The sequence below is a fragment of the Rissa tridactyla genome, chromosome 4 (assembly GCF_028500815.1).
Source record: "Rissa tridactyla isolate bRisTri1 chromosome 4, bRisTri1.patW.cur.20221130, whole genome shotgun sequence".
NCBI lineage: Eukaryota > Metazoa > Chordata > Aves > Charadriiformes > Laridae > Rissa > Rissa tridactyla.
In genome coordinates, this window is record NC_071469.1 from 16,180,918 (window position 1) to 16,208,480 (window position 27,563).

Consider the following 27,563-nt stretch of genomic DNA (forward strand, 5'->3'; position numbering starts at 1 on the left):
TTCTGATTTCCATAGTATTCTGCTTAAGTTTTATTTTTGAAAACTTTCTCTTCACAACAGCTATCTCATTCATTTCAGAGGGTGTACACTCTGTGTAATATCCTGTTACATCCCCCGTTTGAACAATGTCACGAATATGTGAGTCCTCTTCCTTTTATGGCAAGCTGCGCCAATGATCTTTGCATGTAAGTGAATGTTTTGGGGTAATTCCAAAGCTATTATAAAAAAAAATATTCTCCTTCTATCATGAGAATGAATTGTAAATGTTAACAGAACTAATGTGTGTCTTTTTCTGCATATCAGTTTTCATCTAACGTTCTTTTATTATCTTGCTTTTCTCACTTGTTTGAGTTTTACTGCCAGAAATTTCTGTGGAGGAGTTCCTGTTTTACTTGGTATAAGGATGGCCAAAATTGGGCCTGGATATTTTCATAATTTGTTTGTGTACCACCCCTTGAATATGGCATCTGTTTTGATTCTGAGTGTGCAACATCATTAGTATTTCTAACCTTAATGAAAAGTAATAGTGAATAGGTCAGTTTGGCATCTGCAAGCCATTTGTTAACCCAATGAAAAGAGGAATTTGATTACTATTTGAATTTATGCTATCATTTTGCCACCGGCTATGCTCCTTGGCCAAGCAGTTTTGAGTAATTAAATTAATAGGCAGGAGAGAAGATAATTTCCATTTCTTGTACGATGGTGTCTCACTGGTGGAAATCTTACGCTTTCTTCTTGTGAGTTTTCTGAAGGATGTTATTCCTTTTGTAAAATTCAAGATCTTTATTCAAGTCTGTTTATACTGCTGTATCTCTGGATTTCATGGATTTATTCCAGAAGTTAGTGTCAGGTCTCAAATATATTGGTGACCTGTCTTCAAGTATGGCAAAACGTCTTACCCATTTAAGACTTTTAACCTTGCCAAACAGTACAGTACTTTACATTACTAAAGTAGATGCAAACATTGTGGGTTTATGCAATGCAGGAGCACTCATGAGGTTATGGGTGCATGTTTGAATGTAGGTAGAAAATAATATGTCCATTTTTATTTGTGCAAGGTCAGCAGTTGATAATGCAACTTGGTGTCGAGCATTAACTGAATATGCCAGAGCATGTGCCCAAGCAGGAAAGCCGCTTCATGGATGGCGACTGCACTTTCAGCAGTGTGGTATGCAGATGCTTTTGTACTTGGAAATAATGCCTAGTAGTTGTATTTTAAAAAGAGTGCTCTTCACACTTTTACTTCTTTGTTCTTCCTCCTATTTTGAATTCATAGTTCTCAATGAAAGCGTAACTGTGGACTCACTTCAAGGCTATATAAATGCAATGGAATTTCTTTTTTTTATATGTGTAATTTTTACTGAATGCATTTAAAGCACTAAACTTATTAGAATGTGTTTTAAGAACCTTCTTACTAGAACATCAGAGATTCTTTAAGATGATTAACCATTTGTTTTTTCATAGAGCTTCTCTTTCAAATATTGTCAAAGTCCTCTTTCAGGCTTTCTGATACATAAAATATGTCATGAATGTTAAAAATAAATTTGAGTTACACTTGCACAAGTCTTCATCTTAGAAGTAACAGAAAGTAAGTTTGAAAGAGATCATCTAATTTGTCTGTCTGTCTGGAACACAGGACCATAACTGCTTTGTCATTTGTGACAGATGATTTCCCCTGTGTTTCCAAAAACGTTTGTTGATTAATGTTCTACCACTTCTTATGCAGGTCTGGGTAATTAAAATAGCTCTGCTGTGAGAGTTTCCCTGAGTCTCCCTTGGTGTAATTTAAGATTATTCCTTCTCAATGCACCTTTAATGGACAGAATATGAATATACGTGTATTCTGTGTATGTGTCATGAAAGTAACTTTTTAATTTTTCTAGACAACAGATACTCAATTGACTTACCACATTTTAAATACTTGAAAGAAATGCATGCAATCTATTTAAGCCCTGCAGCAATAGCACAATACCTTTTAATTTCTCTACCTGTTTCTATTTTTTAGTAATTATGTGTGCTGAACCCTTGACCTACAATGAATGCATCAACTGTTGCCCTGTTTCATGTCATCAACAATCACAGTGCATTGACAGTAAACTTCCCTGCATTGATGGATGCTACTGTCCAGATGGTAAGTTTTGCTTCTCAAATACATCTTCTTTAATTCTATATAACTTTCAGATTGTTCTCCCGCAAGTTTACATACCTGTATGGCCTGGCTAGATTAAGGCATTCACAGGACCTCTTTATGAATGCAGTGTCAACAGAGCATGGATGAAAGACCTTGTTTTCTGCCCTCTAACAAGTGGGAATATGTTTCAGCACAGATCCACGTTCTAGCCATAGAGCTTCACAATTTGAGTGAAAAATGGGGTTTGCTCTGTTGTTGACAGGGCAGCCGTCCTGATTCTAGTGGTTGCTGCTTGTTTTGTTTTGGCTTTTTTTTTGGGGTGTGTGTATTATTTTGGTGGGTCGTTTTTTTTGTTTTGTTTTTTTGGTGATTTGATGTTCCCCCTTTCCCCTGACGAATGCCTGCAAGGTCAGATGCTTAGGAGAGCTCAAAAATGTGACATGACTAAAACTCATTCATGTGACCAGAAACAGGTTTTGATGCCGAGATTCTTACATCGTAGTATGGTTGTGGCAAGTGAGGTATTTACTGATGTAGCCTTTGGCAAAACTTTACCCTTATTACTAAAATATACTTTGATGTCCAGTTTTTCCCCTTGTTACTGGCTTCTCTTGGGTACATAATTCTATCTAAAAGAGGACAGAGGAAGTTATGCCATAGATCTTAAAGTCCTGCCTCTTACACGTACCCTGATGATGTATAAGTAAAATAATCTTTGTCATATGTTTTATCTTTTATGGGCTAATAAAGTCTTTTAGCTTCTGGCTCTCTAATAATGGAATGATAAAGAGAAACAAAGCAAAAAACATTATAGTAAAATAAGGCCAAAACAGTACCTTAAAACATAGAAGCAAAGATTTGTAAAGGTGTCAAAAAAGAAGCCAAAGGTATTTGAAGCAGCATCGTTTGTGTGTTTGGTTTATGTGGGTTTTTTTGTGGGTGGGTGGTTTCTTCTCCCTCTCCCACAATATTTAATACTTGTTATTCATACTATTGTTAGTGTATCTCAAGCAATTTAGGGACTTCGTTCATGTAATATTGTTTATTTAGTGTAATTCAAATGAACACTTGTTCTGCAAAAATGACTACCAAATAGGCTAGAGTTTTATTATAATACATGACCATTTGTGGTGGTCTTGGGTATGCTTGTTAGTGCTCCATCAGCCATTTGTACAGATATTTAACTTTTTTCTTGTTTTATTTCTTCTAGGCTTAATTTATGAAAATGAATTGTGTGTCAAGCCTATGGACTGTCCTTGTGACTACCATGGAAGTTTCTTTGAAACGGGCTCAGTGGTTTATGAGGATTGTAATAACTGGTTAGTAATTTTTCTTTTTATGCTCTACAGCATAATCCTTTCATGGTCATGAGACACAACTTCTTTAAGGCCTATTTCAATTAAAAATTGAATAAAGCTGATAAGTCCTCACTGTTTCTGCATACAAAGACTATTGTTCCATATATGTTCTGCCATGAAGGGAAAGATAAAAAACTACAGAGCTATTAATGTGGAAGAACAAATGAGAGTCCTGGTTTTTCAGCTGGGAAAGTTAATTTTTTTTCTTGTGATTGCTATGAAAGGAATGTCAATAATACCTGTTGTTCTTAGTTGTTGATAAGTGATGTTTACACTATTCAAGGATTTTCTTCAGCTTCCCATAGAAGCATAGACAGAATGATGGAATGGTCAATGAAATATTCTATACCATAGATGTCATGCTGAGTATATAGATGGGGGTTAGCTGGGGGAACAGGAATCTGCAATCACTTCTGAGGATGGTGGCAAGAGTGACCGGTGTCATTATTATTATTGTTATCTTCCTTTTCTGTTATTATTTGTATGAAACTGTCTTTATCTCAACCCAGGAGTCCTTTTTCCTCCCTTTCCCTCTTGTTTTGTTGTGGTTTTTTTTTTTTTTTTTTTTTTCCCCCCCATCTTCTTCCTCCATGCGTCTGGGGGAAAAGAGTGTGGTGGGGGGTGAGCGAGAGGCTGGATGGTTCTCGTTGCTGACGGGTCAAAGCATGCCAGACAGATATTGCAGAGAATACTGTAATGTTTAATACTCTTCTCATCTTGAACTCTGCCGTAAACTAAGAGGAATCTAGAATTCAAAATCTTAACAGGTGAATTACTTTGACTTTACTTTGTCTCCTGTTTGTGTTGTCTCACTTAGACACAAAGAGCCTAATGTCATTATGACACCAAGCCGCTGTTTTGAGAATTTCTGGGTTAATTTTATGCATTGGAAAGAAAAGTTTGTAGGAAGGATAATGCCTTTTATTGGATCAACTTAATTGAAGAAATCAGATGAGCTTGCAGATGTGCAGCTTTTTTTTCAGAACAATTCTATTTTTTTTAAAGTAATAAGATTTGAGTTGCTCGTGTTTATTCTTAGTTTTTAGCATCATTAACTTATATAATGGTTATCAAGGAGCTAGAAAGAAAGAAAAGTGTTACTGGATGCATGGATGAAATTTCACCTGATCATATTGTCACGATGAGCTCTTGCCACAGCTTCCAGGCATTCTAGTGACCGTGATAGCTCTGTTTTACCCTTTTGTGAGACTCAAGACACTTTGCTCGTTTCATAGAGAAGGAATCCAGGAAGAACAACTGAGGGACAGCCATATGTACTTCACCAAAAAAAAAAGTATGAAATCTTCTTGTTTTTATTTCAGCACTTGCATTGGAGGAAAGTGGATTTGTACAAATCTTACATGTCCAGGTATGTGAAAGTCTTCAACACTTAACTATTTAATAATTGACTTCTTACTTGGGATAAAATATTACTGTTGGATCTTAATATGATATTTCACTATATAATTTGTATTTTTATTTCTAGCTACATATAAAAGCATCTACACATCATTAGATTAAATATTAAAATAGTGCGAATAGCCCGCATCTGCCTTTCGGCTTAGCATAGCAATGTGTCTCCCTATACATTGCCATAATGTCTCTGGTAGATGTCACTACCTGGTCATTCTTGTCATTTGGCTAAAGTTTCCTCTGCAAGCTTTACTTGGCAGACTTATGGCAAGATTACTTTTTTTTTATTTGACACAGTAGTACTGGCTAATGATATAGTATCTATGTACTGTACAAACATCAGTTAAATATTTTCACATGCCTGTGGAATGAGGGGTGTTATTCTCACTTCACAGATAAACAGGTGAACTACAGAGATTAAGGTCAAAAGGCCTGTGTATGTTAAAGGTACCCATGGCCTCATGGTTCTTACAGCTGCCAATAGATTCAAGCACTGGTCTCAGAGTTATCAGTTAACTCTGGGAGTGCTTAATGTTTCTGCAAATCTGTTTTTAGAGCCACAAATCAAATACCCAGAATGTAAGGATCGCAAGTATTATTGCTTCCTTCTGGAGGAAGAATTGTTTAGGTATCCTGGCCTGGTGTCAGGTAGCAACTCCATCATGAAAGCAAGAATAAAGTTCAGTTCCTAGTACCTGGTTATAATATAAATACAATTTTATAAATTATAGCATGTATCAGAGTGTATGCACTCTACAGCAGTAATAACTGTTGAGAGTACACTGTCTTTTCTACATATTTAAATACATTGTTTGTTATGTTTGTCAGCTGAATGCTCAGTTTCAGGAGACATTCATTTCATGACCTTTGATGGGCGCAAATACACTTTCCAAGCTACCTGCCAATATATTCTAGCAAAAAGTCGTACATCTGGAATGTTTACCATATCCTTGCAAAATGCTCCTTGTGGACAGGTAAGGCTTAGAACCTTCTTGTAATGTTTGTATCCTGAAGAGTTTATTAATTTGGACAGGGGAAGTATTAAAAAAAAAATATATATATAAAAAAAAATTCTACCTGCAATTGAATATATTCAAATTAATCAGTAGCAACAAGTTTCCGTAATGCTGAAATAGTTGAATAACAGTGCAGAGGAAGTCTGTACATAAATTCTCATGTTCGCTTGCAATAAATAGGAAAGATTATGCTAGCGTGCTCCTTCAGTGTTCACTGAGGTTATTCAGTAGTACATGGTGGTTCATGCAGCAAACCCTGGATGGTGACTTGTTTTCTTGAGCTTTCTGAGTACATCTTTCTGGATTTGCAGCCAGCACAAAATAAGCCTGTTGCTTGTTACTGCTTGAAGGAAGAATTACTTTTTTGTGCCTTGAATATGGATTTCTCTTTCAGCTTTGTTTTTGCAGCTTGAAATTCACTTTTACTTACATTGGTATGAAAAACTTTGGATAGCTTTTGGGATGGTGCTCTCAGATTTGGGTATATGTATGCATTTATGTTACTGTTGTTTAGTTGGTATCCTGTGCAATTGATATTGTGTGTGTGTGTGTGTATATATATAGCTGATACTAACAGTGCTCCTACTTCATATTTGAAAGTTTCTGATATTGAACACAGAAGTTGCCAAATACTTAATTTGCTTTATGTCCAAGACCCATTCTCTTTCTTTTGTTGTGTATTTGGATTGCTGAGCATGTATTATAACGTTATACATGTGAGGTATGGAATACTGGTAGGATTTTCACTTTTTCTTATTACAGTTGTGACAGGTCTTGTAATTTTGAGGAAATTAAGGCAAGTTAGAATAGATGTTAAACATACATAGATTGTGTGAGAAGTGTAGTTGACTGAGTTGAGCTGTTTTCTGGAGTCAGGCTTTTCTCACTGGCTTTGAGTTCTACATATGCACATAAGGGCAGAACTTGGCCCACATTTGTATTAGGGTCATAATGCTACTGCAGATGCCTACTTACTAAGCTGTTGGACTTGCTGTAGGAGCAAGATGTTAAACTTTGTATTTTGGCTAATTTGTTCTGTCTCTGTGTAACGATTTTTACCTAGGAGCAACTGTACAGATATTTGAAGTGTATATAGACTTAAATGTGACTCTTTCTGTTGTATTTCTAGATTATCTACTATGTTAGGCCCTTTTTCGTTCTTAGCATGATCAGCTTCCATATTGTTGCAGTTAAATACTTTGCATAAAATCAGATATAGCACTATTTTTACCTTTGTGGAGGGAACTACTTACGCTTCATTATAGTAGTTTTCTTTTATGGTCTAAATAAATGCATGATTCTGTAAGCTCTTTTACACTAATGATTGCATTCGTTCTTCTCTGCAGCTTATATTATTCGTGCACTTGAGATTTCCTTGGGAAGAAAAACGGTCACATAAGTTGTCGTGCCACAGTTTCTAAAGGCATATTTCAGTAAATTCTTTTTGTCCTTATGCACTAAAATCTACATCTCTATATGACCTCTTAAGTTGAATGAAGTCATATTAAAGTGGCATTGACAGGTTTGTTATAATAGAAATTATTTATTTGTAATTCAGGTAAGAAACGGGAGACTGAGTGCATGGAGTCCCCTTTTCATCTCAATGATAAAAGTTGAGAGAGAAGAAAAATAGCTTAACTGGGTAGAGACCAAATATATTTTCCAACTGGATGATCCACAAGTAAATGTCCCACTATCTCTTATGTGGTTCCTAGGAGAAGTGTATCAGGACATCAGGTGAGGTATGTGATAGGGCGCAGAAGTTACCAGTGTTGAAAAAGCGGTTTCCTGTGCTGTGAATATGACTGCTTTATTACACTCCAATAGCCTCTGGCTCTTTGAGGTAGAAGTTACAGTGGGGGCTGTGTAATGAGATCTTGGCAAGGACATGCACGTTAAAAAAATTTCTAGGCTTTAACCTCTGTGTGCATTGTTCTCTGGGTTGGGAAGGATCTGGTGGTCCTGCTAGTGTTTCTTGTTTGTAGGAAGATTGAGAATGTTTTGATACAATATATCTGACTGTTCCTACAATTCCTCACTTTAAGTGCATACTTGACTTAGGCTATTTGTATTTTACTGAATTTAGCTGGCTTAATTCTGTGCTAACCTTGGGATCCTGAGGAGCTGATTAAGTCAAAATCATAATCTAGAAAAAAAAAAAAGCTGTGAAACAAAACATAAACATTCGACATAGGGATAAATCTGTTCAGTCAGCATAATGTTCTCAGAACTTTTGCAGAGTCTAAGAAGCTTGAGAAAGGTGGTTGTATATTGAAGCTGTGTCCTGTACTATGTGGCTGAATATAAGCAAAGGGGATCCCCAAAGAAACACTCTAGGTAACTTTTATCAAATGAAAGTTGAGGCATGATTGACTCCTTGCAGGAGCCCACAGTGAGGTACCTTTCAGCCTGACCTATTGCAAAGCCCACTAATGGACAACAGAAGTCTGGAGCAAATATCTGGTATTGTAATGTGCAGGATATATATTGTATGTCTCATTCCCTTTTGTGCTACAGAACACTTATCTCTGTGCAAAACAGAAAGGAATGTGCCTTTTGGTTTTGTTGTGGTGATACTTTTGTTGGGGAAAGTGTTAGTCAAATTAATTGGCTTTCTGCAGCACTCTTGCGACTGCAAAGAGCCTCGCAGTAATTCTTGTCGTCTTCACCCTGACTCAGAGACTTTGCTTGTGTCCAAGTGGTTTGTGGGTGAAAAAACAGATTCTCTTGGCTTTTACTATGTGTTGGGCTTCATACTTCACCTGGCCTTTAACAAAGCTACCCTGATCAATCTCTATTAGGTATAGACTTTTACAGAGGTTTGAGTGAAGCATTCTGGACATTAACAGCAAGGTGGGTAAACAGAGGCTTATATGGTATGTTCCAGGGCTGTGTGCTGCTAATTTAATTATCAATGTACAGGTGGTGAGAGGGTAGTGAGAACAGTTTGTGTACTATAACACAAGAATGTGGGGCTTCAGTGCAGCTATTCAAGTGTCTAACTATCAACTAGCAAGTACCACTTGGCAGAAGAGCTGCTTTACAGTTCCCTAGGCACCGTCCATTATCTCTTCCCCATTTATAAAAATTAATGAATCGAAAGGGGAAGCTAGAAGATTTGTAGTGCAGAATCTCATATTTCTTGATAGTTTGAGATTTTGTGTGCTTTTTTTTTTTTTTAAAAAAAAAAACCACCTTATCAGTCCCATCTCATTCAAGCAGATTAAAAATGTAGAAAGAAAATACCTGGGGAGATTTTAGCTCTCTGAATCACAAAGAATCCAGTCATCTAGAGACTGAGAGATGGTGACATAAACAGTCATCAGGCAACAAGTTATTTCAAAACGATGTGAAATTTTGTTTAAGCACTTCTTGGAAGGAGAATCAGTCAAGTGATCAGCACAGCTTAACCTTATCTGAATTTCAGGTGACAGTCTGACTGGCTTTGTAGTTTATATGAAGAGAAGGTCTTCTGAATACAGAATTTTTTTTTAAGAGTCTAGTGAGAGAAATGGCCATTCCTGTGAAAACACCTGCTGAAAGTTGACAGGGCAGTGATGTGAAAGAAACAGTTCATTGGAACAGAGAATAATTGTCAGGCAGAATTTCTCCTTTAGTTTCAACATGAAGGAATAATAAAGCTTTTGTCAATATTGCGACCTAATGTACATACTATGGAGGGTTGTTCTCTTGGCTCTGGTCTGCTATGTGTACCAGCTGGTATTCTTTTATTTTCAGCTTCATAAAAGGCTGACAAAATTGTCAATTTTGTAGCCACTGTTGCTGAATGATATGCACAGAAACCTACTTTCTTAGTAAAGAGGCAAGATGACAAAATAAGCTACAAGAGCATGGCTTCACAATGCAGATGTCTGTCGTCACTATTAGCCCAGGAGAGCTGGTTGTGCTGATGAAATATCTCCAGTTATTTTTATAATTTGCCATTTTTAAGTTTCATTTTTTCACTTCAACTGTTGGTGAAAGATCACTGTTACACTATTGTTTAGAGTCAGGGAAATTCTGAATGTAGTTTTTAATCTTTACACACCACTGTGTGTACTTGCATGTCCATTATCAGTTATGCTTTCAGGGTAGGCAATGGGACTGAAAAGTGCATCCTCCTGCACCTCTGCTGGGCACTTCTGGACTGCAGGTCAGAGCCAGATGCAATCAGTGAGAAACTTCCTGCAGTGAGACCTAGGCTGCTCTTCGATCAAGTGATTTCAGACATGTCTGTGTATGTTTTGGTATATAAGACATTATGAAACATTGAAGATGCATAGTCAAGATGAGAGTAAAATGAGCAAATAGGGTGCCAAAAGTGACTGGATCCAATTTTTGTCATTGTTTTTGAATACCTTTTAAATGGTTACTAGGTGTAGCAGTGAAGGAGAGTGAGCAGAAGAAACAGAAGTTGAGTGCTTCCCCCTTTCCTCTGTAGATGGCAGGGAATAGACAGTCTCTAACTTTATCGAGCCACACTAAGCCAATGTAAATGTCTTAGAAGCTGTAGTAAAGAGATTTGTGTATAGCAGGTGTGGCAGAAATTTAGTTCCTTCCTAGAGCAAAGAGAAAGTAGAAGGTGGACCGTGATTCTGATGTCTTCCAGCATGAGCAAGGTGAATTACAGACTACTGGTATGGTAAAATTCAAGTCGTCTCTCAATGCATCTCTGTGATAGAACGTTTTTCTTTTTTAAAAATTAAGCAGTGATCAAATTCATTCTTTTAAGAAAAATCTGATAATCTTCTGTGATTATTAAGCATGCTTTAATAAGTGTTCTTTCCCTATTGGCATCAAAAGCCAGAGTACCTGTAGTTATTCTGGAAGGTGTAAGTCCTGGCCTGAAAACTTTGGTAGGAACTGACTAGTGTTAATCATCTGTCTGGCTCATTTCCATGTTAGTTAGTACAGGTGTGTTTGTTACTGTGATATGCTGAAAACATTCAATTTTTAATAGACTTGTGCTGCTACCCATCTGTGTGGTATGGTGCCTAGTTGAAGATCACTACAGAAACATAAAACATGCAGGAATATTAAGTAGTTTGGGACTTCATTTAAGTACCAACCAGTTTCAGAACTTGCTTGAATGGGAGAAAGTCCAGCCTAACTAGCATAAAACGAAGCGTTCTCTAGTTGACTTCTGTTTTGATGAAAGGAGATGAATTCAATTCTTGATCTTTAAGCTGTTGTGAAATTTTGTTGTATAAGCTATGTAGCTTCTTCATGTTGTGAAACTTTGTTTTTTAGGATTTCAGTTCATTATCTGCTTTTGGTAATGTTGACAATTATGTGCCACTGAAAAGGGTGGGTGTTGGTAAGGTGATGAGGTTGACTTAGGATTTTTTTGGAGTATGTTTCATCCATACTGAAATGCAGTATTCCTTTCCATGTTTTTTCTATATGACTTTTGACGTAAAGAACTGAAATGGAAATAAGAATAAGCAATGGTAGTAACAATAAGCCCGTCAAGCCAGTTGGATGTTGTGATATTGTGTGCTGTCACGATGCTGCCTTTCTTTCATCAATATTCATCCAGGGAGCTTATGAACATACTCCACAATCCTCAGAAATAATGAACTTGCATGCTGTTTTAAATAATGATTCACAAGATGCTTCTGTCTTTCATTATTGTTTGCCTTTAAAAGAATTCTATATCTTAAATATACTTTAAAAGAACCTGTGTACATCAGGACACTCTAATGTGAAGTACAAATTTGGGTTTCTGTGCACCACTATGTGGGTAATGCAGCCTTGTTTATGAGCATTAACTCAGCCTCAGTGGGTCTTTAATCAGGGGGTCTTATGAATTTCAGGAGTCTTTGTACTAAGCTATATAAGAATTGTTTAAGTTTCTCTTTACAAATCCCACTTTTGAGCTATATTTGAACAATAGGTTAGCATTATGTTTAAACATGTGTCATTCAAAATACTAAGTTTTCTTACTTAGCTGTAAAGCTGTATGTGTTACAAATGCTCTCTGCTAAGAAGCAAGATGCAACTGCAGTTTTTCAATTCCCAACTAATTATAGCTTTCCTTGCACTCTTATATAACATTCATACTACCTAAGTTTGTTTTTTTTTAATTGTTTTGCTCTTACCTGTAGAACCAGGATGGATCATGTATCCAATCAATCACCCTTATTCTTAAGCAGGACCCCAAGAGGCAAGTGACTCTGACTCATTCAGGAGATGTTTTGGTATATGACCAATACAAAATTAACCTGCCTTATGCAGATGGTAAGGAATAACATATAAGCATGTAACTCCTATAAAGCATTAAAGCAGTATTTTAATGGCGTATGTGTATGTTGTGATACTGTCAATATTGCTAACATACTGAAGTTAAGTGGTAGGTTGTTAATATCAACATTGTTAACTTTTTATAAAATATTTCATAAATTAACTGCTGATATACCTTTTACACTAATGGTGGGAGTTGTACAGTAGCAGTATTGGGCTAGTGTCTCTTATAGTAAGATTCTGTTCTGTCTCTACAAAGTCCAAAAGCCATCCCTCACATTTACAAGGTTGGTTAGTTTTTTTCTGAGGAGAAATTCTTCTGTCTGATTCTTGAACTGAATAATTTCTTTTCCCTTTTTTGTAAGCAACTCAAGTAAATATAGGTGGAAGGAACCCTCTTGCCCCTTACAGATAAGCTACAGATTTTCAGACAAAAAATTTCTTCTGTTTCTTTTACTTTTTGCTTTGAGTTTTTAAATCTTTCCCTCTGGAAGATATTACCAAGCATTCTACATATGAATATGTAACTGCGTTCTGTGAGATTCAGTGTTAGCTTTAATGAGAGCTTTATATGCAAATCATTAGTACATTTGATATCTGTGAGGCCTTGGCTCTTTGTGAATTTCCAAAAAAAGGCTTTAATACAGGAAGCACGTTGCTGGTGTAAGGATTATTTTCCTAAAATAAATGGTCTGCAATGTTTGTATCTTTAAATTGATTAGTTTTTAATGAACCTTTATGAATATTCCAGTGAACTCTGGATGCATTTTTAAAAAGTGTGGTGACTGTCGTAAGTTTCTTGTTTGCTTTTTTTTCTTTAAAGTCTGAATCAGTGCAAACTTTTGTGAGAAATCAATGATTAGGGGAAAATAGGGCCTCAACAGGAAAAAATGTAACTTGCATAAAAATGTTATAAAACAAAAATAGTGAAATGACAAGCAACAAAAGGCAAATTACAAGCAAGTTTCCTTTGCCTTTCAACAATCTCTATTTTTACTCACCAGAGTTATTTGAAATTCGGAAACTCTCCTCTGTATTTCTTCAAGTGAAGACACGCATCGGATTACAGTTACTGTATGACAGAGAAGGACTGAGGCTTTACCTTCAAGTGGATGAACGGTGGAAAGATGATACTGCAGGCCTTTGTGGAACCTTCAATGGAAATACAGAGGATGATTTCTTGTATGAATAGCTACAAGATTTCTATTTGCCAGTATATGAATATCTACAGTTATAGTGGTAGATCAAGTGTGTACTGAAGCTAAATGGATAGATACCAAGAATAACTTATTTTGAAGTTTTGTGTTAGTGATATGGATATTAGGTTTTAGTTTGCTAACAGAAAATCTGTAACTTCAACTATAGGATATCAAGCCCAGGTTTTGCTTAAAATATCTTAATATAAAAATACAGTGGCCTGTAAGTTGATATGAAAAGTTTTGTCCAAAAGATGGAGTGGCCTATACAAGGGACTTTCTTCCTCTGTGCAAGCCTCTTTATCTCTTTCCAGCTCCTGTTTTCTACTGCAAGTTCTAATCTGCCCTCTCTGACAGAGCCTCATTGTTCAGTGCCTGCAGGCCAGCAACAGTAATTGGCTGTTGCCTGAGCTTCACTTTGTTGTGATGCAGTGAAACATGGTCAGAGCTACCTAAGTACCACAGTCAAGCTGTTCAGCTTCTTTGCAGCATATTTCCTACAGATACTAAAGAATAAATTGAATTCCAGATCGAGCAGCCTAATGGAAGTGGGAGACAGAGAAAATGAATTTAGAGCATGACAGAATATTTCTTTGACCAAGAAAAGAAAAAGTAATAGAACTTTTCTCTCAAAATACTTGGAATTTTAAAAATCCAAACTAATAGAAAAATGGGAAAACTTTTCATAGTAGTTCCCATTTAAAAACACACACACACACAAATATTCTAGTGGGTTTTTTAACAATTTCTATCTTAAAGATTAAAAAGTATTTTCAGAATATCATTTATAACAAGACTAGGAAATATATAGACAGGATCTCAGTGAAGAGATATTATTTATGTTAAACTACTTAAAATATTTCTCTGTTTGAAGCAAGTAAATTTTTTGGTGTATTTTTGATGACAGTCTTTGGTCTTGTTCTTAAATAAGTGAGAAGTTGTGAGTATTTGTGGAAAAAGCCCTTAAACTACAGGAACATATGAATTGTGCTGAGACGTGACACAGACCATAATATGCAAGCATCTTGACATGTACAAGAAACACCTGATCCACACAAGATTTGGGAGACTCGCCATAGACGGTGCTGTCTTCTGCAATGCCTCTGCTCACAGCTAATGCAGTCTTTTCCCATCCATATTTAAATGCATGGTTTCAATCATTCTCCCTGTACAATATTAATATGCCTCAATTATTTTGATTAATGTCTTTCTACCTTTCAGCTTCTGCTGCTCCTGTGCTTACCTGGGCCTCATGGATATCTATTCAATTGCTTTTGCAGTTGTATCTCTGGACCCCGGGATTTCTGTCCCTTACTCTTTCTTGCAGGGACTAAAAGCATGGGAAGTCAGTTACCCAGGAACAGACAGGAAATTATAGGTAGAGGAGAGATAAAAATGAATCAGATATTACAGAGGAGGCAGAACTATGAATAAGAGAGTGCAGACTTTCAGGACTATGGTGCTCTCTCCTCCTCTCTTGGGAAAAGGGAACTTGGTATGTTTTGATCTGTCCTTCCGTACAAAGTATCTAATAGCTCTTAGAGCGCATCTTCTCTTTCATTTCTGGGCCTTTGCCTGGAAAAATGAGAAGACTCCTGAAATTTAAGTTGGCAGTGCTTTACAGGAGAGTGCATGAGAATGTGGAACAGTGGAAGGGGAGCATGAGTCATCTCTGCTGAAGGGGGTGGTAGAACTGAGACCACTCTGTAAACTCACTGTATCTTTTGTGACTGACTTCTGTTTTGTAAAAGATCTCCAGTTGGAGTAACTGAAAGCACTCCAGAGCTGTTTGGAAATACATGGAAAACTTCTTCGGCATGCGTTCTTGTGCATGATAGTTCGCAAATGGATCCGTGTGATATTCATCTGCAGGCAGGTGGGCAGTGAAGGTCACTCATTATTGACAAATGCACTTCTACTTATTATATCTGTGCTGATTTTCCTGGTTGGATCAGGTAAAGTAATAACCAGTCCTACCCACTGAAGAAATTAATGCTTACAGGTATTATTTTGTGTTCAGTCCCCTGATAAATCATGTAGTATATTGTTTAAGTGTTTTGTGATACTTGCAGAGGTACTTGAAATACCTCCTTTTTATTCCTGGTTTGCAGTTACAATGTGTTAAGTTAGACATCCATTAAAGGTTGGTAGTATGTTTAGTATTAGTAATGCTGCTAGTTAAGATGAAGACTCAAAAGTATTGCAGTATTCATTTTTGGAAATACTGAAAAGATGAAACATTTGTTTAATTGTCTACTATGGAGGAGAATGAGTAGGAGAAAGATACTTACGCACTTTAGATTCAGCTGACAGGATCCAGTTGGGGAAAGATGCTAGAGGCTGATGCCATGAGGAGCAAAGATGGTCACTAAGACATCCTTTAATAATGATGAACTTTGTACATCATCGGGTATATCCGTTTCACAGTTCGTACCACTTCTTGTCTTGGACTCTATGCACTTTTAGGCAAGATACAGAGGTAAAATATTGATTAAGGTTTTGTCTATAATTTCAGCAGTGCTAGGAAATCATTAAGTTTCCTGCTACAACGACATCCTATCTTTTGAGTATTTATACAATGTGCAGCACTAAGAAGCTGCATTCTTGGTAATGGGTTTGGACATGGATGTAGAAAAAAGTGGCCTGTACAAGAAGTCAGAAATTCTAGAAAAGGAATTTTGAAGTCCTCATTTATACATCTGTCTTATTTTGTGGGAAATGTGAATTTATCTCTTTCTGGGTCTGCTAATACAGCATATTATTTCTTTTGACTACTATTGCACAATTATTTAATGCATTTAGAATTAAGACACTCATATGAGTGCTGTGTTTGAAGCTTCTTATGTAACTATTTGACGCTGCTCTTGTTCTTCTGTGTAATAGTGCTACCCCGAGCAGTAGCTCTGGGTGTGTTTGAAGCCTTATGCAACTGAAACAATGAGCAACAGATTATTTTTAAGATACTGACCTATTGAAGTAGCTACTGGGAATGACGTAAACTGAAGGGATATGTAATCTTGTGTATTTATGAAAGGCACTGTGTAGTGTGTAGCATCTGTTGCCTAACCCACATCCATGAATCAATTTAAAAATAAGAAACTGTATGTAGGCACTGTCTGCATATTATAAAGTTTCAGAATACCTTAAAATCATTCCCAGACCAAGTTCGCTGTAAGCAGCTGACTTTTCGGTTTTTCTCTACAGTTGCATAGATAGCAAAGATAAAGATGTATATGGCAATACTATATAACTATGATCAGTTGCACAGATGTATAGATTGTATAGATGATGCTTTCTAGTCTTTTTAATCTCCCTCACTGAAACAGTGTTTAATCTGTTATTTGTACAGCCTCTTATGCAGCAGAAGCTTGTAGCGTCCTTACGAAAGAACTTTTTGCTCCATGCTACCCCTATTTGAGTCCTGTTCCCTATTTTGAGCAATGCAGAAGAGACACTTGCAAATGTGGACAGACTTGTTTTTGCTCTGCTCTGGCCCATTATGCTCATCATTGCCGAAGATTTGGAGTTATAATAGATTTCAGAGGAGGTGTCCCAGACTGCGGTGAGTTGCTTTTCACTTCTGGTCTTAAATAATGACTCTTTGAGGACTTTAGAATGAGAATCAGAAAATAAAACTAATAAATCTTTAAAACGAGAAGAGGATTAATTCTACCATGATCTTTTGTGTCCAGGACAAGTTTCTTTTTTTTGTCAAGACAGAATTAATACCAGTGTTTTTAGAGAATTCTTGCTTTATAGTTGGCTTTCCTCAGTTCTTTTGACTTAAGAAACAATGCAAAGACTTTTTTTAAGTAGTTCAAATGTATACAGAATTAGAAATACGTCTTTATCTCTTATGTGTCTTTGCATATTTCCTACCCATGTTGATATTATTCATGAGCCGCATAAATAGATTTGTTCTTTTCCTTGTAGATACTAAATTTATTTATTTTAAATGAATGAGACGAAAAATGGTAGTCTCTCTTAGCTTATTCTCTTACTGTCAGTGACACAGAAATACAGAGTGCTGAAATAAGAGTATAGTATTGGTATTGATGATATTTAATTTAAAATGAATGGAAGAATATAGATAGTGTAGATAATAGCCAAAGGTGACATCAGTCATCCACTCTATAAAGTGTCACAAGTAGAAGAGAGGGATAATGTTAAATTCTTTAATTTATATGAACTTTTGGTGATGCAAAAAGATGTTGATAGGACACTTAATGCCCTCATGTACAATTGGAAACCCTATAAAACAACCCTAAACAAGGCTGATAATATTTTTGAAGGAACATTCAAAAATTTTACACCTGGTAGTTTTTCATCACATATGTAATTATCCATGTTGTGATGCATGATAGAGAGGATTTTGGAAAGTTGGTCCAGATTAAGTATGGGGTGTCTGTATGTATAACTGAAAAGACTGTCTTGCAGTCGTTATGGCATGAATGATTGTGTCCACTATGACCAAATGAATCATTCAAACCATTTAATTTTATTTTACTTCCCTAGAAGCAAGTATAATTTTATTAGAATATATTTAAAATGTCATGCTTGTAGGGTTTAAACTATGTGATTCTTTGTAGTATTTGAAGAACTTCGGATTTTTTTTTAAAGTAGAGCTTTATAGGAGATATATATATATATATATATATATATATATATATATATATATATATATATAAAAATATATATATATATTTTTATATATATATATAAAAAAAGAAAACTTAAGATGGTATTGTGCAACATCTGCAAAGTACATACATTTTATTTATTGTTTTTAATGTTTTCTTTAAAATGCTGTGCATTTCTGTCGTGGTTTTGGCCAAATTGTCCAATGGCTGGTGACAGATGCTCCCCCCCAGCCTCTCATGTATGGAGAGGAGGAAGAGAGAGAAAGAGATTTACAAGTTTAGAAGAAACTAAACTAATGAAATATTAGTAATAAAAGGGAAAATAACGAAATAGATACAGTATATACAAAACCGTATTAAGCTCCCAGGATGATGTTGCTGGTAGGCACTGGGGAAGTCCCAGGCTGGACTCAGTGATGGGTGGGAACTGAGTTCCAGAGTTGGAGTCAGGAACACACGGATCGGCATCAAAGGCAGATGAACAGACAGGGTCTTCCTCAGATGTTAGCCATTGAAGGAAGAGAGTTGACCCTTTGATCCCTCAGCTTTTATACTAAGCATGGGGCAGATGGGGTGGAATACCCCTGTTGGTCAACTTTGGGTCACCTGTCCTGTCCGCTCCTCCCTGCAGGTGGGACCCCTCTATGCCCCTCCGCTTCCGACACTCCAATGGGACAAATAACGAAATTAGCTGACCTGGGTTGTTATAGCAATAAGTATAATCAAGAGCCTCTCTGCGTACCATTCCTTGGCACAAACTGTCTTATCACTCTAAAAGAACTGTTTTAGACACAACATGCTGTTAATTTCAGAGTTAGAGGAGGCCTAGCGAAGAAGTAAAATTACTGAACAGAAAGTTGGTTCTGTTTGACCTCAAACCAGGACAATTTCTCAAAGTCCATGCACAAGAGCCAAGCATTTTCAGAGTTAGAGGGGAAAAAATCTTCAACTGTTTGGTTTCCCCAGTGTAAATCTGGATTAACTGTGCAGACTTCATTGTACTCGTTATTACGGTGGATTTACGTCTGTGTAGTTTACACAGCATAGTGCCAAGATAGCAATTTTAGTGGAATTTAATGTGATTGGGAATGAAAGAATAGAGATGTTTATCAGAAAACTGTTGGGAGGTACTTGAGTCTCTTGCACTGTAATTTGAGAGATTTGTTTCATTTGGACAGCTCTTTCATGTGAAGATACAAAGGAGTACAGTACTTGTGTATCTACCTGTGGCAGAACCTGCCAAGCATTGTCTGTGCCAGAGACATGCAGCAGTGATTGTGTTGAAGGCTGTGCTTGTCCCTCTGGAATGTATTTGAATTCCAAGACTGAACAATGTGTGCAGAGGTAGGTAAAGTTGCAATTCTGATAGTCATGCTCCCAATTTTTTTAGACCAGTGCATTTGCAAGTCAGAGTGAAAAGCTAATAAACACGTAACCTTGTAGATATTATGCATCTGTAAACTTGGTGGGATCTTAGAATTACAGAGAAGTTGTATGTCAAGATCAAGACTAGCTTTTATAGTACTGACACTCATCCAGCGTCACCAAAGCTAGCTGCTACATATTGTCTGTTTTCGCATATAAAAGAAACCAAAGGTGTCCATTGTTGTGTAGGGGTTCTGCTTTGTTACTGATTTTGTTTGGAATGCACTCGAGTTATATGGCAGTGTTGAGACAGATGTCTTGTATTTTAAAAACAAACAAACAAAAAAAGCCACAAAAACCCCACCCACCAACCAAAAAACCTGAGCAAAAGTAACAAAACAACCAATTGAACTTTGAACAGCAATTAAGCCAATGGGAATTTTTTCTTCCTTCAATTTGAGTTAATCAGTTACATGTTTTTCCTCAACTCCAGAAACGAATGCCCATGTTATTTTCAAGGAATTGACTATCCCCCTGGAGAAAATGCTGTAACATCTTTGGGCAAATGGTAAGATACAAAACTGTTTTTTCACCTGACTAAATGGTGACTCTCAAGAGCTGTGTCAAAGCATTCTGGCTAGCCGGTTGGTTTTTTTTGTTGGTGCTTTTGTTGTTGTTTTAATATTATTTTTTTTTAATGAAACATACTGAATAAACCTACATCAGTTTTCTATGCATGTTTGGACAGAGCTTCTTTATAATGTAGGTACAGGCTGCTGTGCTTATAATCCAATATACTGAAGTGCAAAGTAGCCACTATACGAAGTACAAAAAAGCCACTATAATTTTGTAGATCCATCATAATCTGGAGAGCTGCAGCAAACTCCATACACTTCCTGAGAGTCTGTTCAAGTCTGTTCAGCTAGACCTTCATTGCTGTTCTCTTTCCTTAAACCAGATTGTAAATCCGTTTATGAAGAAGTATTAAGAGTCTGTCTTCCACTAGTATAGAAACAGTGCAAAGCCACATTGCTCCTTTATCAACTAAGAAACAACACAAAGAACTGTCATATGCAGCTAAAGATATAAAACCATCTCTGTTGCTGTTCCTTACATTTAGCATTTGTTCTTGTCCTCTTGCTCTTCCATTTGCATCATTATAGTAATGACATTAAAGAAGAAAACTTGTTTTAACTCTTCTGGCTGCTGCCGGGTGCATCTCTTTCAACAGTTAGTTCTGCCTGGAGAAGGTTAAATAATGTGGACAACAATTTCTGTGAAAAAACAAGCTTTCAGACTTCTCTTTCTGAAGTTTCTTGAGCTCTCGCTGCCTGTATCAGTTGTTACAGCTCTTAATTAAAAGCAGAACAGACCAAATAATGTCTGTGATACACCAGCGTAATGCTTTGGTTTGTTGTAAAGGCCACATAAGAGATTGTCAGACACTTATTGCAATAGGGGCACTTAGTAAACATACGTTCATTCTCACTCTTCTCAGCAGCCTAGTGTCCATAAGTACTGATTATTATAAATCTGTGCCTTAATTGTGAGAGTAGCTCATCTTTACCTTAGGGCAGATTTCCTGGAGAGTACCAGGCAACCCATTCCGCATATGTGACTGTGCAAAGTCTGGGTGCACTCTTGCCTGCCTCCTGGATATTTTTGTTCATAGAGCATGTGCCAGACAACACTGACAGTCATGGGAAGGGGCTTCTACTGGTGGATTCTTTGATTTGTTTCCTTTGATCCTCCTCCTCAAGGGTCTAGTTTAACTAATTATGCTAAGCACTATGGTGGATATATGCCTGAATGCACACCAATTATGTGATCATCCACAAATTTATTTTTTAGAAATGACTACAGGTCAAAATAATCTTTCTGTTGATTTCAGATTTGAGATTTGGCAGCTCATGTTTCATGTGAATGTGTTAATTAAAGTATATCTGGTTTACAAATACTAGCACAGGACCTGAAATTAAACCCGTAGCGCTACATTTTTCCCATACAATGAGTTGCTATCAGATCTGCTACCATTTTATAAAAGTACTGGACTGTTTGGGCTGGAATTAAACAAGAGCAGACAGTGTTATGTTGCTCAGCACTTCCCTGCATTCAGTATCGTTTTGGGTTGAGTTCTATGCAGTTTCTTGTTTCTTTGATGAATTGTGTCATGCAGGGGAAATACGTTGTGCCTGATCCTGTCTGTGTAACATTCTGCATATGCAGATGGGTACACATACTACAAGCTTTATGATACACTAAATTAAAATTTTTATTTTGAATCTTGAGAAACAGGTTCTGATCACAGAATCACAGAACGGTAGGGGTTGGAAGGGACCTCTGGAGATCATCTAGTCCCACCCCACTACCAGAGCAGGGTCACCTAGAGCAGGTTGCACAGGAACGCGTCCAGGCAGGTTTTGAATGTCTCCAGAGACGGAGACTCCACCACCTCTCTGGGCAGCCTCTTCCAGTGCTCTGTCATCCTCAAAGCAAAGAATTTCCTCCTCATGTTTAGGTGGAACTTCCTATGCTCAAGTTTGCACCCATTACCTCTGAAAAGAGCCTGGCCCCATCCTCCTGACACCCACCCTTTATGTATTTATAAGTGTTGATAAGATCTCCCCTCAGTCGTCTTTTTTCCAGACTGAAGAGACCCAAGTCGGTCAGTCTTTCTTCATAAGAGAGGTGTTCCAGTCCCCTAATCATCTTGGTAGCTCTCTGCTGCACCCTCTCCAGCAGTTCCCTGTCCCTCTTGAACTGGGGAGCCCAGAACTGGACACAGTACTCCAGGTGCGGCCTCACCAAGGCAGAGTAGAGGGGGAGGATGACCTCCCTCGACCTGCTGGCCACACTCTTCTTGATGCACCCCAGGATGCCACTGGCCTTTTTGGCCACAAGGGCACATTGTTGGCTCATGGTCATCCTGTTGTCCACCAGGACTCCCAGGTCTCTTTCCACTGAGCTGCTCTCCAGCAGGTCAGCCCCTAACCTGTACTGGTGCATGGGGTTATTCCTCCCCAGGTGCAGCACCCTACACTTGCGCTTTCATAAGGTTTCTCTCCACCCAGTTCTGATTGTAAACTGTAGTTCCATTTGGTTCTGATCATAGTCACTGTAGGTCACTATTCCAGATTCCTATCATATTGCTGGAGCAAAGTTGGTTTGAAATAGCACGAGGATAAAAATTAGCAACTGCACCACTGTTTCCTGCTGTGAGTCAAAACCACTAAAATAATTTAAATATTCATTTTATTATAAATGAGAAAGAAATTTATGATCTTGTGAGATGTTTTCAGATGGATAGTTTGATCATGATCCATGTTAGGAGCAGTTGAGAAAAGGCAAATTTACCAATCTACGATTACTATGTTTTGCTTGGGGAAAAGTCACTCCGGTTCAGTACAAAAAATTGTTGCAGTCACAATAGCTTGTCATTTGTATTATATTCAAGGCTGGGGCTTTACCTTCATCTGTGGGATAACTTAAGAACTGTTGGTATCTTTTTAGCAGAGTTTTAAGCTGATAGTGAGGAAAATGGAGCATTTCTAATAGTGTTAAGAATTTTCATCTAAGAGTACATACTCAGAGCTTGCTGTAACATACATGTATGCGTGTTTAGGGTTTTGTTTTGTTTTGCTGCTATTGCTCCTTGGATTTGTTTTAGATAACAATGACTTATGTATGGGACTTGGTTTATTCTTACTGCACTGATGTCTTTGGGAGCAGTATAGTGGTGTATTCCTGTATGTATTTTTATGTCAGCCCAGGCATTTTAACTCAGTAATGTTATGCAGAAAGCAAAAGTTTGAAGTGTAATTAATATTCTTTGTGTTAAAGCAATGTACACTGTCTACGGTTTTAATGTTCAGTGCAAACATTTTTACAGTTATTTTCTATTGACTCATGCTGCATGCTTCACTATTAAACAGAAAACATTATCTTCTAGATCTTACTGGCTCTCATCACATCTTCATGTATTTCTGTTTCAGCCTTTGCAGGGATGGAGTAATGAATTGTGATAACAACATAATAGGTGAGTGAAAAAAGAGGGAGAAGATACTTCAAGTCCAATGAATATGTATCCTTCAATCTCTGTGGAAATGCTTATCTGTAGTAAGAGACTGTGCAATATATACAAATGGGTAACTTGCAGGAGGGGATCTGTAATTTAGGAATTATATATTTCTGTGATTGAAAGAAAGGCTGGTGCAAAGCAGCAGCATAACTGTCCAAAATACTGTTAAATCTGAGCAACCTTTTTTCCCAGTGCTTTAAAATACTTGTATCTTTTATATTTTTTTTTTAGATTGCTAAAGTAAATAAGCTTAACTACATTACAAACAGCAGAACTTCAGTAGGACGAAGTTATTTTTGCCCCATAAAACATGGTTTTAGGAACTGAACACTGTCAGTAATTTTTCATAGTTTTTTTTCTTTCCTTCCGCAAACCCTGAATAACTTAAATATGAAAAAATAATACTTTTGTCATACTGAAGCAAAAGAATGTAACAAGTGCTTTTTCTATTACAGTATATTTTATATGTCTTAAGTATTACTGTCCATACTCTAGTTACGATGCTCTTTTAATTTAGTGAGAAAGACTTTTATTTGAGGTTTCAGTTCTCCAATTGCCAACTCTTTGGCCTTTAGCAGAAATCTGTTCCACATGCACTTGAAGGTGGTGGTTGTTCTGATTTGACAATTATCCAGAACCTCTCTCCCTAATGAAGAAACAAACAAAACTCTGGCAACCAACTGAAACCACTTTAAAACAGTGCCACCACTTTGGGCATTTGTTACATCTACACAGTAAGCTCAGCGCAACCCAAAAGCAACTGTGCATCAGAGTTACTTTGTTCATAGTCAGTGACTTCAGCTCTCCATCTAGCTCTCAGACCTTTTCTTGATATTTTTTTTGCTTTCTGTTGATTTCTGTTTCTCTGTTGATAGTACTTTGCATTTCTGTTTTGGAGGGCTGATTCCTGACAAACTGCTTAGAAAGTGATGTCCCTTACTAAATGAATATATTAATTTCAGCATTTTGTATGAGACTTACAGGGGTTCTATGAAGTTAAGTACACTCAGGAGAGACATGCAATTGGATGTTACTGGTATTACTGGATGTTACATATTCTCAGTCTAAATGTATTGCACACCTCTATGGATTACAAAATTTGAGGTGTGAAGACTAATGTGCCTGTCAATTTTTTTTCCCCCAGCACACAGCTGCCCAGTTGGACAGATTTATATTAACTGCAGTAATCCACAAGTTGATCCTGAACTCAGCAGAGAGAGAACTTGTGAGAATCAGCTGCTAAACCTCACTTTCTCAGCACATCTTCCTTGTGTTTCAGGTTGTGTCTGCCCACTGGGGTGAGTACAGGCAGATTTGCATCTTTTGGTACGCAAACATAGATGACCACCTTCAGTAGTGATTGAGGTTAGCGATTAATTCTGCTGAGGACATACCGCATTTTTACTTGGAGAATTTGAGGTGTCAAGGGACGAGCATCCAACTTGTGAAGGCTTACCACACAATGACATGGGCCATTGAAGGCATGAGAAATGGTAAACCAAGAGACAGGTGGAGCCAAAGGTCTAATACCTTACAATAATAAAACCAAAATAACAGGAATATAGAAAGGGCATTGAAATAATTTGATCCAAGCCCTGTACTACAGCAGAATTGTGTTTACCTAGGTAACTTTTTTCAGATATATAACCTATTTCAACATTTCACTGAGCCAGGCATGTTTCTTCATTCCTAGGTGTTGTTTTCAGTATTCTCTTCCTCAAAAGGATATTTTAAGTCTCAGGGGTTTATGCTGAAAATGTGTGGATGAGCTGTTGATGTGTTTTGGAATCAAGCACTATATTGCTGAGAGATTTTTGATTATAGAAATAGCAATTATGTGTTTTGATTATGTTGGTTTTGATGGTAGTCTCTTAAGCACATAGCTTGAGGTTTTTGAGTATTGTCACTCTAACACTACTGTTTATGCCTTGAGAGCGTCCTCAACACAAAGAGTAAAAGCCAGATCCTCAGTTGAACTGGGTTGAAATAGCTCAGTTGAAGTCTGTGGATTCATACTCATTTATGTGTAGATCGACATGAAATGTCAAACTATTCATATGAAATGGAACCTGTAATTGGTCCAACTCACAATATGGCACCATGGTGAAAAAGTGCTAAGATAGATTGTGAAATTAACTGCAGGCAGATGTTTTCAGAATTGCAAAAACTCATCCTGTTGGACCTGGCTGGTACACTTCAAAGCCAATGACTACCTTCAGCAACACTGTAGGGCAGGCAACTCAGCAGAGAATAAAAAGTTTGTGATCTATTTTCCATGATCACAAACTGCATGGCTTGGAATATAAGGTGTAATCCAAGAATTATATATTTATTGTAACATAAATTGAGAATCACTGTAAATGCCGTTCATCTCTTTCCATTGTAGAGTTACTTGCAAGCTACTCAAATCTGATATCTTTTTAAATATTTGGCTCTGGTGGCCTTATACTTCATATATATTTATGGTTTTGTTTGAGATTGCTTTAAGAAGAATTAAGATGGTCTTGAAAGTGTGTGGGTTTTAGGGTGCTTTTGGAAATGCAAGAGACTTCTGCTATGTATTATGTATTTTGACAGGTGGGGACTGGCCTGTGCTGATGTGAGTGGTGGAGTGGCTTAATATATTTCATTATTTTCTTTTTATTATTTTATTAATATTTTCATTAAAGTAGTTTAGTTTTCTTCTGAACTTATAAGTCTCTTTCTCTCTCTCTCTCTCCTCTCCTTCAAGAGAGAGGTGCGGAGAGCATCTGTTGTTCATCTCAGTGACCAGTTTGGCCCAAACCCAAAGCATGTTTTTTATTTAGATGACGAATCGTAATATTTTAGTTATTTTAATAATAGTTGGTTTTGGATAGAAGCTGTTGGTACTGAATAGCCCTAATGTTTTAAGTCAGTTACTGAATTCACACTCCAGTGATTTGTACTGCAGATAGATCACATGAGTCAGAGCAACACAGTAAGACAAAACCAGATTGAGAAAGATGGAACAAATACCATTACCTGCAAACAGTACCTTATCCTATGTACATGACAGTTCGAGTAGGGCAGGATGTAAATGTGCTGTGAATTTGTGCAACTTCAAAATTATCTTTCTAGGCAATTGGTTCTTACTGGTGAAATATAAAACTGAGGTGACATTGTCCACTTTACAAGGGTAAAACATAGACGGAATTTCTTTGATCTTAACATTAGTTTTTTACTTGAAATAATTAGTTTCATTCCTTTTGTTCATGCTTTTGTTCCTGTTTGAGGTCTTGCATTAGTTCAGCTTGATTCATTGTCTGTAAGCTAAGCTGATTTAAGCAGTAGTGAAATCAGTTTAACATGATCGATTAATTTTGGTTGATTTAGGTAAACTAATAACTTGTTGAAAAGTGAGTATGTCACAGTTAAGAATCCTGTATAGGAAGCTACACTTTTTCAGGAGGATCTTTCCAATCTGTTCAATCAGATGATTATTCTTCAATGATACCACAAAAGAGACTTAATGCAGAAAGAGAAGGAAAGAACCTGTTTTCACAGAAAGTGGTGTTAGGATTTCAAGCAGGCAATATTTTTATTTTGCTGTCTATTTTTCTAGTATCTGGAGAGTCTTAAATAGTCTTTCAAATGCTTCACTATGTTTCTAGCATTCCTTCTTTGTTGTGTTTAGAGTACATTCTAGTGGAACTTGCATGAAATGGGAATTAAATACTAAATAAGAAAATCATAGCAAAACTAGCAGTTGTGTGATTCATTTGACCTCTTTTTTTTGTCTGCAGTGAATTAATTAGATGCCAGTAACTATGCTGTAAATATTTAAATTTACATGAGATTGTTACCATTCTATGGGTTACAGTTCTTACATTATAAAAATTATGATCTTTCCCTCTGTTTTAGAAGTGATTGAGGTCAAACACTAATGCTCCTGGAACACATTCTAATCTTGTTCCGCCCTGCTTTGATGACATAGTTAATGATTTTTTAGATTTTATTTGTGTGGTTTCTTACTGTTTTCCATCTGTCACTGTTTAAATGGCAGCTTCTTATATTTCCATGCTGCATTCCAGAAAAATAAGTAATATTCTGTGTACAAGACAGTTAATAATTTTTAAAGTTCAATCTTTGATTTACACCTTCT

The 27,563-nt window shown here is 36.9% G+C and overlaps 1 protein-coding gene across 1 annotated transcript in view; it reads left to right on the forward strand.

Moving 5' to 3' along the window:
* OTOG (otogelin) overlaps positions 1-27,563 on the forward strand; it is a 104,630-nt gene that overhangs the window by 15,616 nt on the left and 61,451 nt on the right. Inside the window, exons 10-23 of the mRNA XM_054201326.1 lie at positions 79-185; positions 1,059-1,168; positions 2,006-2,131; positions 3,342-3,450; positions 4,812-4,858; positions 5,731-5,876; positions 12,026-12,158; positions 13,166-13,343; positions 15,109-15,233; positions 16,707-16,919; positions 19,176-19,341; positions 19,856-19,930; positions 23,355-23,398; positions 24,585-24,738. Of these exons, the coding sequence (XP_054057301.1) occupies positions 79-185; positions 1,059-1,168; positions 2,006-2,131; positions 3,342-3,450; positions 4,812-4,858; positions 5,731-5,876; positions 12,026-12,158; positions 13,166-13,343; positions 15,109-15,233; positions 16,707-16,919; positions 19,176-19,341; positions 19,856-19,930; positions 23,355-23,398; positions 24,585-24,738 (1,733 nt within the window). The remainder of the gene's footprint in view (positions 1-78; positions 186-1,058; positions 1,169-2,005; positions 2,132-3,341; positions 3,451-4,811; positions 4,859-5,730; positions 5,877-12,025; positions 12,159-13,165; positions 13,344-15,108; positions 15,234-16,706; positions 16,920-19,175; positions 19,342-19,855; positions 19,931-23,354; positions 23,399-24,584; positions 24,739-27,563) is intronic.